This window comes from Ranitomeya imitator, chromosome 6 (genome assembly GCF_032444005.1).
Source record: "Ranitomeya imitator isolate aRanImi1 chromosome 6, aRanImi1.pri, whole genome shotgun sequence".
In the NCBI taxonomy this organism is placed as follows: domain Eukaryota; kingdom Metazoa; phylum Chordata; class Amphibia; order Anura; family Dendrobatidae; genus Ranitomeya; species Ranitomeya imitator.
In genome coordinates, this window is record NC_091287.1 from 152,701,315 (window position 1) to 152,713,672 (window position 12,358).

The 12,358-nt window shown below is 41.7% G+C and overlaps 1 protein-coding gene across 1 annotated transcript in view; it reads right to left on the reverse strand.

Moving 5' to 3' along the window:
- The window catches only part of SUGCT (succinyl-CoA:glutarate-CoA transferase), a 1,605,135-nt gene that overhangs the window by 246,037 nt on the left and 1,346,740 nt on the right, over positions 1-12,358 (reverse strand). The window contains exon 13 of the mRNA XM_069730210.1: positions 1,543-1,606. Coding sequence (XP_069586311.1) covers positions 1,543-1,606 — 64 coding nt within the window. The remainder of the gene's footprint in view (positions 1-1,542; positions 1,607-12,358) is intronic.

Sequence of the window (12,358 nt, forward strand, 5' to 3'; positions counted from 1 at the left end):
TTGGGAGATTGTGAAATTCTACCTTCCAAGTCATTGTCTTCTTGGAAAAGGTGCCAATGTTTTGATAATATCTTCTTAACTACAGACGCTCCTTGATTGAAGGTACCAATGCATCTAACCATAGATACAATACATCTTCATTTTTTGAAAAACATTTTTAGACATTTACAAGGATATCTCCTTTCTCTAAATCGTCTATACAGAGTGTTCGGCTGTAGCAACACGACTTTGGTTGCAAAATTTGTCATGTGACCAAAGTTCGTTAGGTGTCCCTGCTATATCGCAGTGCAAGACAAGTTAATGGGCGTGAGGGAGCTGAGACCACAACAAGCAAGCCATAAGAAGGCAAACCTCATCTGAATTTTTGCAACTTTCTTTTTGCAGTTGCACTTTTTGTGCTGCGTTGTAGCAGTGACAGCTAGCAAAATTTGGTAGCGTAACAGGTGTCACAGCCAATGTCACCATGTAAAGTTGACTGCTTAAACTGGCATAATATTGGTTGCTATTAAATGGATATAATGTTAGGGTTTGCGGATTGCACTAAATAAATTTGATAGAGAAAAGCAATCGCAACCCGGGGTCCACCGTGCAGAGATGAAAAACTGCAGCTAATGTGTACAATGACAGAATACACAGCGAGCGATTGCTAGCGCGAACTGAGTTAAACGTCACTCAGTGATAAGCACGAAGCTGTGTCTCTCACACACAAAAACTGAATAAATGCTCTGCAAAAGAGCTGTGTCACTCGCACACAATAACGGTATAGATGGCGCTAGACACAATCCCTGTTAACCTCACAGGGGAACAAGGCCCACTCTTAGGGTAAGTAACAACCAGTGGTCACACAGTCAGCAAATCACTCAACCAACTCATCTCCGGAGGTGCCGGAATTCTGATGGCTAGACACCAGCCTTGAATTCACCCAGGCAAACTCCTCTCCGGAGAACCGGAATTTTAACAGCTTACCGCGGACCCTGAGCACATGCTGTTAAAGACCACACTGTTGCAATGTCTCATTTACACATGAAAAATTATTGATACTAGCGTGCCTGTGAGCGTTTCTGAGACCTTTTTATATCTTCAGTTTATGTCCAGTCAGACAGGCCCTTGCACGTAGGCCAATCCGGAGCTGCCACATCACCAGAGCAGCTGACGACCGACCATCAATGAGACGTCACCACATCACGAGCATGCTCAGCTCAGTAAAGTGATTTCTGAACTTAGTCTCCAGAGTGTTCGCCAGTCACTGCCTACCGCTGGTTATCATAGGCTTGACTGAAGAGCCAGCAGTAACCAACAGCACGAGCCTGAGCAAGATACTGAGGCCGATGTCTATGCTCAGCAGCACCCACAGCAGCCAAAGATGAATGGGAGACTGCTGATGCAGGCAAGGCTTGGGATCTACCCTGTGCAGCGGGAGAATCCTGGCGCCTACCATATACATTTTCAGCTTACATCAATATTTATCGCAAAAGATAATTCATAGCTAAATAATAAATGTTATTAAAAAAATCACAGATATATTATAAAAAATTAACTAACCTGGCACTGATATCTTCCCTGCTATCGTATGTTCCATTTCAAGAATAAGGCCATTGTGGGCAACCTGAAAGTCACAGATGTTGTTATTAGTGTTAATATTTATTCATGACAGTGAATGTAAAGCCAGAAAATAACATTGTTTAAGCACTTTGAATGTAAGAACATACAGTGATGTACAAATTAATTGGGACAAAGCAAAAAAACACATATTTTTGAATATTTAATAATAAAATGTTATAATGCATTGTTACATACTAATTCTGAAAATTAAGAGACTACTGCACAGCTGTATAAAAATCAGCTTCCCTACATGTCTGACAGCCATTCCATTCTAGTGTCAGTTGAATTCCAACCAGAGTACACCTCATTCTACTTAATGTGCTTCTGATTAGGTGATCACCTGAACCAAATCTTATTTAACGAAGGAAAATATAAAAAAAAAAACATTGCTGTGGTGTTCACAATCCTCTTGCAATAGGACAAGCTGGATGGCAAAACAAGTGTTAGTAATATCCCAAAAGTAATAGGAATGAAAAAATAACTTTTAGCCATGCCAAAGGAGTTGAAAAGAAAAATCTTGAGTGAGGAAAAGAAGGGCTCAATTCTAGCTTTACTAGCAGAGAGACACAGCGTCATGTTGCCTCCATTCTTAAAATTTCTAAGAAGACAGTTCATTACAACAAGGTCAAGCAGTAGACACTGGGGACAACAAAGCTACAGACTGGCAGAGGGTGAATACGACTCTCCACTGACCGGAATGGCCGTCATCCTATTCAAATGTCACTCAGAAACCGCAGGATGACATCAAGTGACCTACAAAAGGAATGGCAAATGGCAGCTGGGGTGAAGTGCACAGCAAGATCAGTTCATAACAGGCTCCTAGAGGCAGGACTCAAGTCATGTACAGCTACAAAAAAGCCTTTCATCAATGAGAAGCAAAGGAGAGCCAGGCTGAAGTTTGCCAAAGACCATAAGGATTGGACCATAGAGGACTGGAGTAAGGTTATCTTCTCTGGTGAGTATAACTTTCAGCTTTGCCCAACACCTGGTTGTCTAATGGTTAGACGGGGCCCTGGAGAGGCGTACAAGCCACAATGTCTTGCACCCACTGTGAAATTTGGTGGAGAATCGGTGATGATCTGGGGATGCTTCAGCAAGGCTGGAATTGGGCAGGTTAATCTTTGTGAAGGCCGTATGAATCAAGCCACATACAAGGTTATCAGTTGATTCCTTCTACGCAGGCAATGTTCCCCAACTCTGTGGACTGTTTCTTCCAGTACGTCAATCAATGTGTGGATGAAGGACCACCACATCAAATTCCTGTCTTGGACAGCCCAATCTCCAGACCTGAAGCCCATTGAAAACCTCTGGAATGTAATCAAGAGGAAGATGGATAGTCACAAGCCATCAAACAAAGAACTGCTTAAATTTTTGCACCAGGAGTGGCATAAGATCACACAAAAGCAGTGTGAAAGACTAGTGGAAAGCATGCCAAGATGCACGAAAGCTGTGATTAAAAATCATTGTTTATTCCACAAAATATTGATTTCTTAACTCTTCCTGAGTTAAAACATTAATATTGTTGTTTCTAAATTATTATGAACTTGTTTTTTTTTTTTGCATTATTTGAGGTCTGCAAACAATGCATTTTTTGTTATTTTGACCATTTCTCATTTTCAGAAAATAAATACAAAATGTATGAACTTCGGAGACATGTTGTCAGTAGTTTATAGAATAAAAGAACAATTTACATTTTACTCATAAATATACCGATACCTAAAAAATCAGAGAAACTGAAAATTTTGCAATGGTCTCTTAATTTTTGCCAGAGCTGTATTTATAGTTATCCCAGCCTCATTCTTCCTGATACAGAGCTCCAAATCCTGTAAAGCGATAGAGTTTATGAACAAATATGGCTGACATGAGCTATCACCATAAATCGATAAGGAACTCACCTGTTACTGATTATACTATATGTTGAACTCAAAAATAAGGCTGTAAAAATCATGAAATCTAATTTGGTGCAAACATTAAACCAGCATCGAATGCTGGAATATTTCCGTCCCAATATCTGCAGAATTGCGACTGCTTTTTAGGGCTCGTTCACACTGCCAGATCAAACTCACCCATTCAAGTCTATAGGTGCGTGTGAAACATCGGACTGCACTTAAATGTCATCCGAGTGCAGTCAGATTACCGAGGATGCTGGCAATGGAGGAGATGGAGAAATTTCTTTCTCCATCTCCTCCGCACCTGTGCTCTAATTCCCTCATGAGAGAGGATCAGAACACCTGGCACTCGGCTCACGCTCACGGCAGAGTTTCAGCTGTCATTTGCATAATGGTCTAGATTCTCTTGAATAGAGAATTATCAACCCTGTGAGCGAGCCCTTAGACTTAGGCTTGGTTCCCATTGCGTTAATGGGAAAGCGCTAACGGACAGCGTTGCACGGCGAAATTAACGCCGTGCAACGCGTCCGTTAGCGCGCCCATTCACGGCAATGGGAACGCGCAGCACTAGCGCGTGCCATGTTCAGCATGCGCTAGCCACGCGCCGATGTTTCCTGGCGCGCCGCGGACGCTGCTCGCAACGTCCGAGGCGCGCCCGCGGTCCGTTCCCCGCTCTCGCAGATCGGGGATCTGCGAGAGCGGGGACGTTACCGCGACCCCAGGACGCGGCCACATTAAAAACATTGCGTTAGCGCAACCCGCTAGCGCTAGCGCTAAACGGGTTGCATTAACGCAATGTGACCCTAGCCTAAGATGGTGGCTGAATCTTGAGATCAGTAAATAAAGAGCAATGTATTTACAAAGTTAAAATGAATTCTATATTTGAGCTTTAATATTCTGCGTGGAGGTGAACATATGCTTTAGTTGCTTACACTTTTAGTGAGTGAGGGAATGTAAGTTCTGCAACTGTAACGTCTATGAGTCATCTGTCTGGCAGGGTGTGCTGGGACTTCTAGCTCCACACTCCACAGCAACTGGAACGCTACAAGTTATTTTAAGCTAAAGTAGAAAACCTAACGCCTTCAATCTTCCGAGACTGTAGGAAGTAAAGTATACAAGTGGGAGGTATTGAGAGGTCAAGAAAAGTTTTGCTCTGTACCTTCGTGAAATTAACACATTTTTATTTATCTGATCACCGGATAGAGACATGAATATACTCACGCAGATATTTTTACACAGAACTAAGCTGTGGCGTTCAGCTAATTGGTTTTAATATTCATCACGGTGCACAAAAAAACAAACAGCTAAGTGACAAATTCAGCTCTGCTACACTTGTTTTCTTATCAACTACAGTGCAAGCAGTTTTAATATTAAAAAAGCTATCCTGAGAAGTTCTGATCAGACACAAACTAAAGGGGGCCTTAGCCTTCCGGATTGTAGAAGTATCACATGGCAGCAGTACACACTAGAATCCTGGACTTCTTCCATCATTTGAGGGGAAATTATGGGTCAAAATAGCCCAATCCATTTGTCCTACAGCTCTTATTACTCTCCCATGGTGCGCCCATTTAACTCTTCCCTCTCCTGGCCTCATGTTATATAGTACCTACGCCACTGTTCTGGCTTTGAGATCCCATAAAAAAGCTTATCCTTAATCGACCCCCAGGGCCCTTTGCTCCCGATTTCGGATAATCCGGATTTCCCACCAGGCCTATCTGCAAATAGATTTCTTGGTTCAAACAAATCGCATCTGATATTCTTTTCTCATGTCATCTCCAATACTTTGCTGCTCCCCCTCAATGACTTGCTACAGGGAAGAATTGCTTCCCCGAAGGTTAATTTTGAATATAGTCACTTAGAACACTTCTATTCAACTATGAAGAAGCACACACATCTTCATAGAGATCTCACAAAGTTTGAAAAACTATGTCTATCATTGTCACCCCCTACACCAGTGTTCCCCAAGTCCGGTCCTCAAGAGCCACCAACAGGTCATGTTTTCAGGATATCCTTAGTATTGCACAGGTGATAATTGCATCACCTGCACAGGCAAGCATTCACTGACCTGTGTAATACTAAGGAAATCCTCAAAACATGACCTGTTGGTGGCTCTTGAGGACCGAAGTTGGGGAACACTGCCCTACACACTCTCTGCTTTATAATCTTCTCATTGCCCAGGTGACTGACAATAGGCCGGCATTTTGTGTTGCATGGGAAAGGGAACTGGGGAAATTCTTCTCTGACTCACAATGGGATAAGTGTTTCTTCCTAATACATAAAACCTCAAAAGGGTCCAAAGCTCAGGAAACCTCCTTCAAAATTATGGTATTGGGTACCGGCCTTCATAGATGGTACCCAGTGGCCTCAGACAGATGTTGGAGGTGTCTGGGGAAGGGGAAGGGACAATGATACACATATGGTGGGGGGTGCCATAAAATAAATACATTTTGTTCAAAGGTGGTTCCCTTGATTGAGAAAATAACTGGTTGACTACCCCCAATATGCCAGAAGTCCTCCTCTTATCAATGTCACCAATAAGTAAACACTTGTATAAAAGGTCATCAATAGGTTACCTAATACAGGCGGATAAGAACATAATTCCGCGGCATTGGAAAAGCACTACTCCACCCACTGAGGAGAAATAGTTTGCGGAGATTTCTCTCCTTAATAGGATGAAGCATCTGATTGCCCTCTCTCCTGATGATGTTGATAAATACTGTGTAATTTGGAGGGTTTGGATGGATTTAAAAAATTCTGAAGCCTATCGTCTAGCCCCCATCTAAGATTACCCGGGATGTCATCACAACAATGTTCATAATCACTCTCTATTGATTGGTGGTCTGCCGTGCTCCGCTCCCTCTCTATCTTTATCTTTCATATGGAAAAATTCATGCTTGATCGAGATATTGATGGAAAACCCTCCCTATACCCCCAATGTCCTGTAGTTATGTGTAGACTTATAGTTATATTTTACACCCTGTATTGTTTGTGTTGTATTTTCTTGTACTTTCTAAACACAAAAATAAAAAAAAACTTGAACTTGACAAAAAAGGTATCCTGATTTCACTCTCTCACTCTTTCAACATGCTTATTACATTGCGTTAATAAAAAGTAAAATCAGAGATACTTACCCTCCGCAGGTCCAGCCATACCGCTTCACTGCTGCATAAGGCCTTGTTGACTCCCTGTAGCGGAGATCTCACAAAAAAAAACACAAGTGACCGTTTGCAGTTTATTTAAAGACACAGAACACCCAAAACTATCCACAAAATCTAATAAATATAAGTAATATTAATTAAAATAAAAGTTACAATCGTGGTGTACTGTGAAGGTTGTCAGTGGGAACCACTACAGAAAGGAGACCAAAACCAAGGTAATACAGAACAAAAGACTACCAGAAAGTATGCAGGCAAGAAAATAATTAAAATGTGCCTTTATTTATAAAGATGGCAATAGGTTACATAAATTAAAAGAAGACAAAAGTGCGCAAGAGCAGGACTAGATAAAGTATTAAATAATATAATTATTCACAGCAACCCCAGAATACCTCAATAAATGGACTATTATATATTGCTCAGCTGTGCATATAGTGCAAAGGGATATTAAACACAATATGAAATGTGTAAAAAAAATAAATCAATCAATCAAAAGAAATAAAAAATATAATAAAATAATAAAATTGCCACAAAAAAGTGCTGGTGTGCAACAAAAAACTAAGCCAAAAATGCTATGTGTACCAAGAATTCAATCAATGATTAATCATAAAAATCTACTATATAATTGTCTAAGGGTCACTTCCGTCTTTCTGTCCTTCTGTCTGTCTGTCTTTCTGTCTATCACGGATATTCATTGGTCGCGGCCTCTGTCTGTCATGGAATCCAAGTCGCTGATTGGTCTTGCCAGCTGCCTGTCATGGCTGCCGCGACCAATCAGCGACGGCCACAGTCCGATTAGTCCATATTCCCAGCAGTCACCGCTCACACAGGGTTAATGCCAGTGGTAACTGACCACGTTGTGCCGCGGGTAACTCACTCTGTTACAGCCGCTATTAACCCTGTGTGTCCCCAACTTTTTACCATTGATGCTGCCTATGCAGCGTCAATGATAAAAGGATCTAATGTTAAAAATAATAAAAACAAATAAAAAATCGTTATATACACACCTTCCGCCGCCTTTCCCGCTCCTCGCGATGCTCCGGTAACCGCTCAATGCAAGCAGCAGGTTCCGGTGGCAAGGATGGTATGCGACAAGGACCTGCCATGATGTCAAGGTCATGTGACAATTACCTCATCACAGGTCCTGCGCGCCTGCGCGAGAAGGACCTGCCATGACATCACGGTCATGTGACCGCGACGTCATCACGGATCCTGCGCTACCAACCCTGGGACCGGAAGCTGCCGAGTGCACCGCACACAGGCGACATGACTACATGGGCTCCCTCGGACGATGGGTATATGTTTATTTTTTATTTTTTAACCTGTGACATACGTGGCTGGGCTATATACTATGTGGCTCTGTGCTGTATACTACGTCACTGGGCAATACACTACGTAACTGGGCAATATACTACGTGGCTGGGCAATATACGTCACTGGGCAATATACTACGTGGCTGGGCAATATATTACGTCACTGGGCAATATACTACGTGACTGGGCAATATACTATGTGGTTAAGCAATATACTATGTAACTGGGCAATATACTACGTGGCTGGACAATATACTCCGCGGCTGGGCAATATACTACGTGACTGGGCAATATATTATGTGGTTGGGCAATATACTATGTGGCTGGGCAATATACTACGTGGGCTGTGCAATATACTACGTGGACATGCATATTCTAGAATACCCGATGCGTTTGAATCAGGCCACCATCTAGTAGATAAATAAAGTGCTAGACTGCAAAGATCATCATTAGGGCTCAAGCATACTGCAAGATAAACATAGTATTTTTGGCTTAGTTTTTTGATGCTCACCAGCACTTTGTTGTGGCAATTTTATTATATTTTTTATTTCTTTTGATTGATTGATTTTTTTTTACACATTTCATATTATGTTTTAATATTCTGGGGTTGCTGTGAATAATTATATTATTTAATACTTTATCCAGTCCTGCTCTTGCACACTTTTGTCTTCTTTTTATTTAAGTAACCTATTGCCATCTTTATAAATAAAGGCACATTTTAATTATTTTCTTGCCTGCATACTTTCTGGTAGTCTTTTGTTCTGTATTACCTTGGTTTTCATCACAGGTGCAGCCCAGGGGCTAATCAAGGTTTTTCTGCACCCAAGGCAAAAATCCAGTTTATTGTCTTCTCATATACACAGTTTAAGAAGCTTGAGTAGTCATCATGTGACTGCTCATATGTAATTTGCAGACTTACAGACACATTCAAACTAGCTATTCTTCCTTATTGTTTCAATGTTCAGTGCTTTGACACATGACTGCTATTAACCCCTTTACCCCCAAGGGTGGTTTGCACGTTAATGACCATGCCAATTTTTACAATTCTGACCACTGTCCCTTTATGAGGCTATAACTCTGGAATGCTTCAACGGATCCCGGTGATTCTGACAAAGTTTTCTTGTGACATATTGAACGTCATGATAATGGTAAAAAAATTTTGATACTACCTGCATTTATTTGTGAAAAAAATGGAAATTTGGCGAAAATTTTGAAAATTTTGCAATTTTCCAACTTTGAATTTTTATGCAATTAAATCACAGAGATATGTCACAGAAAATACTTAATAAGTAACATTTCCCACATGTCTACTTTACATCAGCACAATTTTGAAACCAAAATGTTTTTGTTAGGGAGGGGGTAAACCACTGTTTGGGCGCATGGCAGAGCTCAGAAGCGAAGGAGCGCCATTTGACTTTTCAATGCAAAATTGACTGGAATTGAGATGCGACGCCATGTTGCGTTTAGAGAGCCACTGATGTGCCTAAACACTGAAACCCCCAACAAGTGACACCATTTTGGAAAGTAGACCCCCTAAGGAACTCATCTAGTTCACTACAGTTTATGACGCAAAGCCGTGAAAATAAAAATTATTTTTTTTCCCCACAAAAATTATTTTTTTAGCCCTCAGTTTTGTATTTTCCCAAGGGTAACAGGAGAAATTGGACCCAAAAGTTGTTGTCCAATTTGTCCTGAGTACGCTGATACCCCATATGTGGGGGGAAGCACCGTTTGGGTGCATGGGAGGGCTCAGAAGAGAAGGAGCACCATTTGGAACTGCAGGTGTCACATTGCGTTTGCAGAGCCCCTAATGTATCTAAACTATAGAAACCCCCCTCAAGTGACCCCATATTGGAAACTAGACCCCCAAAGGAACTTATCTAGATGTGTTGTGAGAACTTTGAACCTACAAGTGTTTCACTACAGTTTATAACGCAGAGCCGTGAAAATGAAAAATCTTTTTTCCACAAAAATTATTTTTTAGCCCCAGTTTTGTATTTTCTCAAGGGTAACAGGAGAAATTGGACCCCCTATCCCAAAAATTTTTTTGTCCAATGTGTCCTGAGTATGCTGATAGCCCTTATGTTGGTGTAAACCCCTGTTTGGGCGCACGGGAGAGCTCGGAAGGGAAGGAGCACTGTTTTTCTTTTTCAACGCAGAATTGGCTGGAATTGAGATCGGACGCCATGTCACGTTTGGAGAGCCACTGATGTGCCTAAACAGTGGAAACCCCCAATTATAACTGAAACCCTAATCCAAACACACCCCTAAACCTATTCCCAACAGTAACCCTAACCACACCCCTAACCCTGACACACGCCTAGCCTTAATCCCCACCCTATTCCCAAATGTAAATGTAATCCACACCCTAACCCTAACTTTAGCCCCAATTCTAACTGTAGCCTTAACCCTAGCCCCAACCCTAACCCTAACCCTAGCCCTAACCCTAATGGGAAAATGGAAATAAATACATTTTTTAATTTTTCCCTAACTAAGGGGGTGATGAAGGGGGGGTTGATTTACTTTTATAGCAGGTTTTTTCGCTGATTTTTATGATTGACAGCTGTCACACACTAAAAGAGGCTTTTTATTGCAAAAAATATTTTTTGCGTTACCATATTTTGAGAGCTATAATTTTTCCATATTTAGGTCCACAGAGTCATGTGAGGTCTTGTTTTTTGCGGGACGAGTTGACGTTTTTATTGGTATCATTTTCGGGCACGTAACATGACCAAAAACCAGCTATTCATGAATTTCTTTTGGGGGAGGCATTTATACCGTTGCACGTTTGGTAAAATGGATAAAGCAGTTTTATTCATCGGGTCAGTACGATAACAGCAATACCTCATTTATATCTTTTTTTTATGTTTTGGCACTTTTATATGATAAAAACTATTTTATAGAAAAAATAATTATTTTTATTCTGAGGACTATAACTTTTTTATTTTTTCTTTGATGATGCTGCATCGCAGCTCATTTTTTGCGGGACAAGATGAAGTTGTCAGCGGTACCATGGTTATTTATATCCATCTTTTTGATCGCGTGTTATTCCACTTTTTGTTTGGCGGTAAGATAATAAAGCGTTGTTTTTTGCCTCGTTTTTTTTTTTACGGTGTTCACTGAAGGGGTTAACTAGTGGGATAGTTTTATAGGTTGGGTCGTTACGGACGGGGTGATACTAAATTTGTGTACTTTTATTGTTTTTTTATTTAGATAAAGAAATGTGTTTATAGGAACAATATATATATTTTTTTAGGAATTTTTTTTGTTTTTTTTACACATGTGAATATTTTTTTTACACGATAACATTGCCCCAGGGGGGCATCATGTTATAGTATATTATCGCTGATCTGACACTTTGCTGTACACTATGTCAGATCAGCGATCTGACCTGCACTCCTGCAGGCTTACCAGCGCTTGCTCTGAGCAGGCGCTGGTAAGCCACCTCCCTGCAGGACCCGGATGCAGCCATGCGGCCATTTTGATTCTGGGCCTGCTGCAGGGAGGAGGTAAAAGACCCTCGCAGCAACACGATCACATCGCGTTGCTCCAGGCATCTCAGGGAAGCACACAGGGAGCCCCCTCCCTGCGTCATGCTTCCCTATACTGCCAGAACACTGCGATCATGATCTTGATCGCAGTGTGCCGGGGGTTAATGTGCCGAGGGCGGTCTGTTACTGTTGCTGGCACATAGTGCGGGATGTCAGCTGCGATAGTCAGCTGACAACTGGCCGCAATGGCATTCATACAGGCCCACCCCACCTTGACGGTATAGTACGTCTCTAGTGTTATTGTTGAACATTCCGATACTGCGAATATTGGGTATCGGCCGATATTCCCTGTATCGAAATTCCGATGCTGAGTTCCGATATTTTTGCGATATCGGATACCGGAATTGGAAGTTTCCATAGTGCAATGATGGACTATAATGGAGTGTGGGCGGTGCGTGGGCGGAGACTGCGTGTGTGTGTACTGGTGGGGTCTGTGCGTGACTGTGGGGGGTCTGTGCGTGCCTGCCTGCCCGAGCTCTGTGCGGGCTGCCGGGGCTCTGTGCGGGCTTGCCAGGGCTCTGTGCGGGCTGCCGGGGGTGTGTGCAGGCATCCTCTGATGGGACTACAAGCCCCATCGGATGATGCCTGCAACAGTAACAGTGACACATTAGCAAATGATGGGACAGTAGTAGTCCCATCATCCGGCTGTGTTGAATGTAAAAAAAAAATACTACATACATACTACATACATACTACATACATACAACATACATACAACATACTACATACATACAACATACATACTACATACATACAAAATACTACATACATACTACATACATACATACTACATACAACATACATACTACATACATACTACATACTACATGCATACTACATACATACAA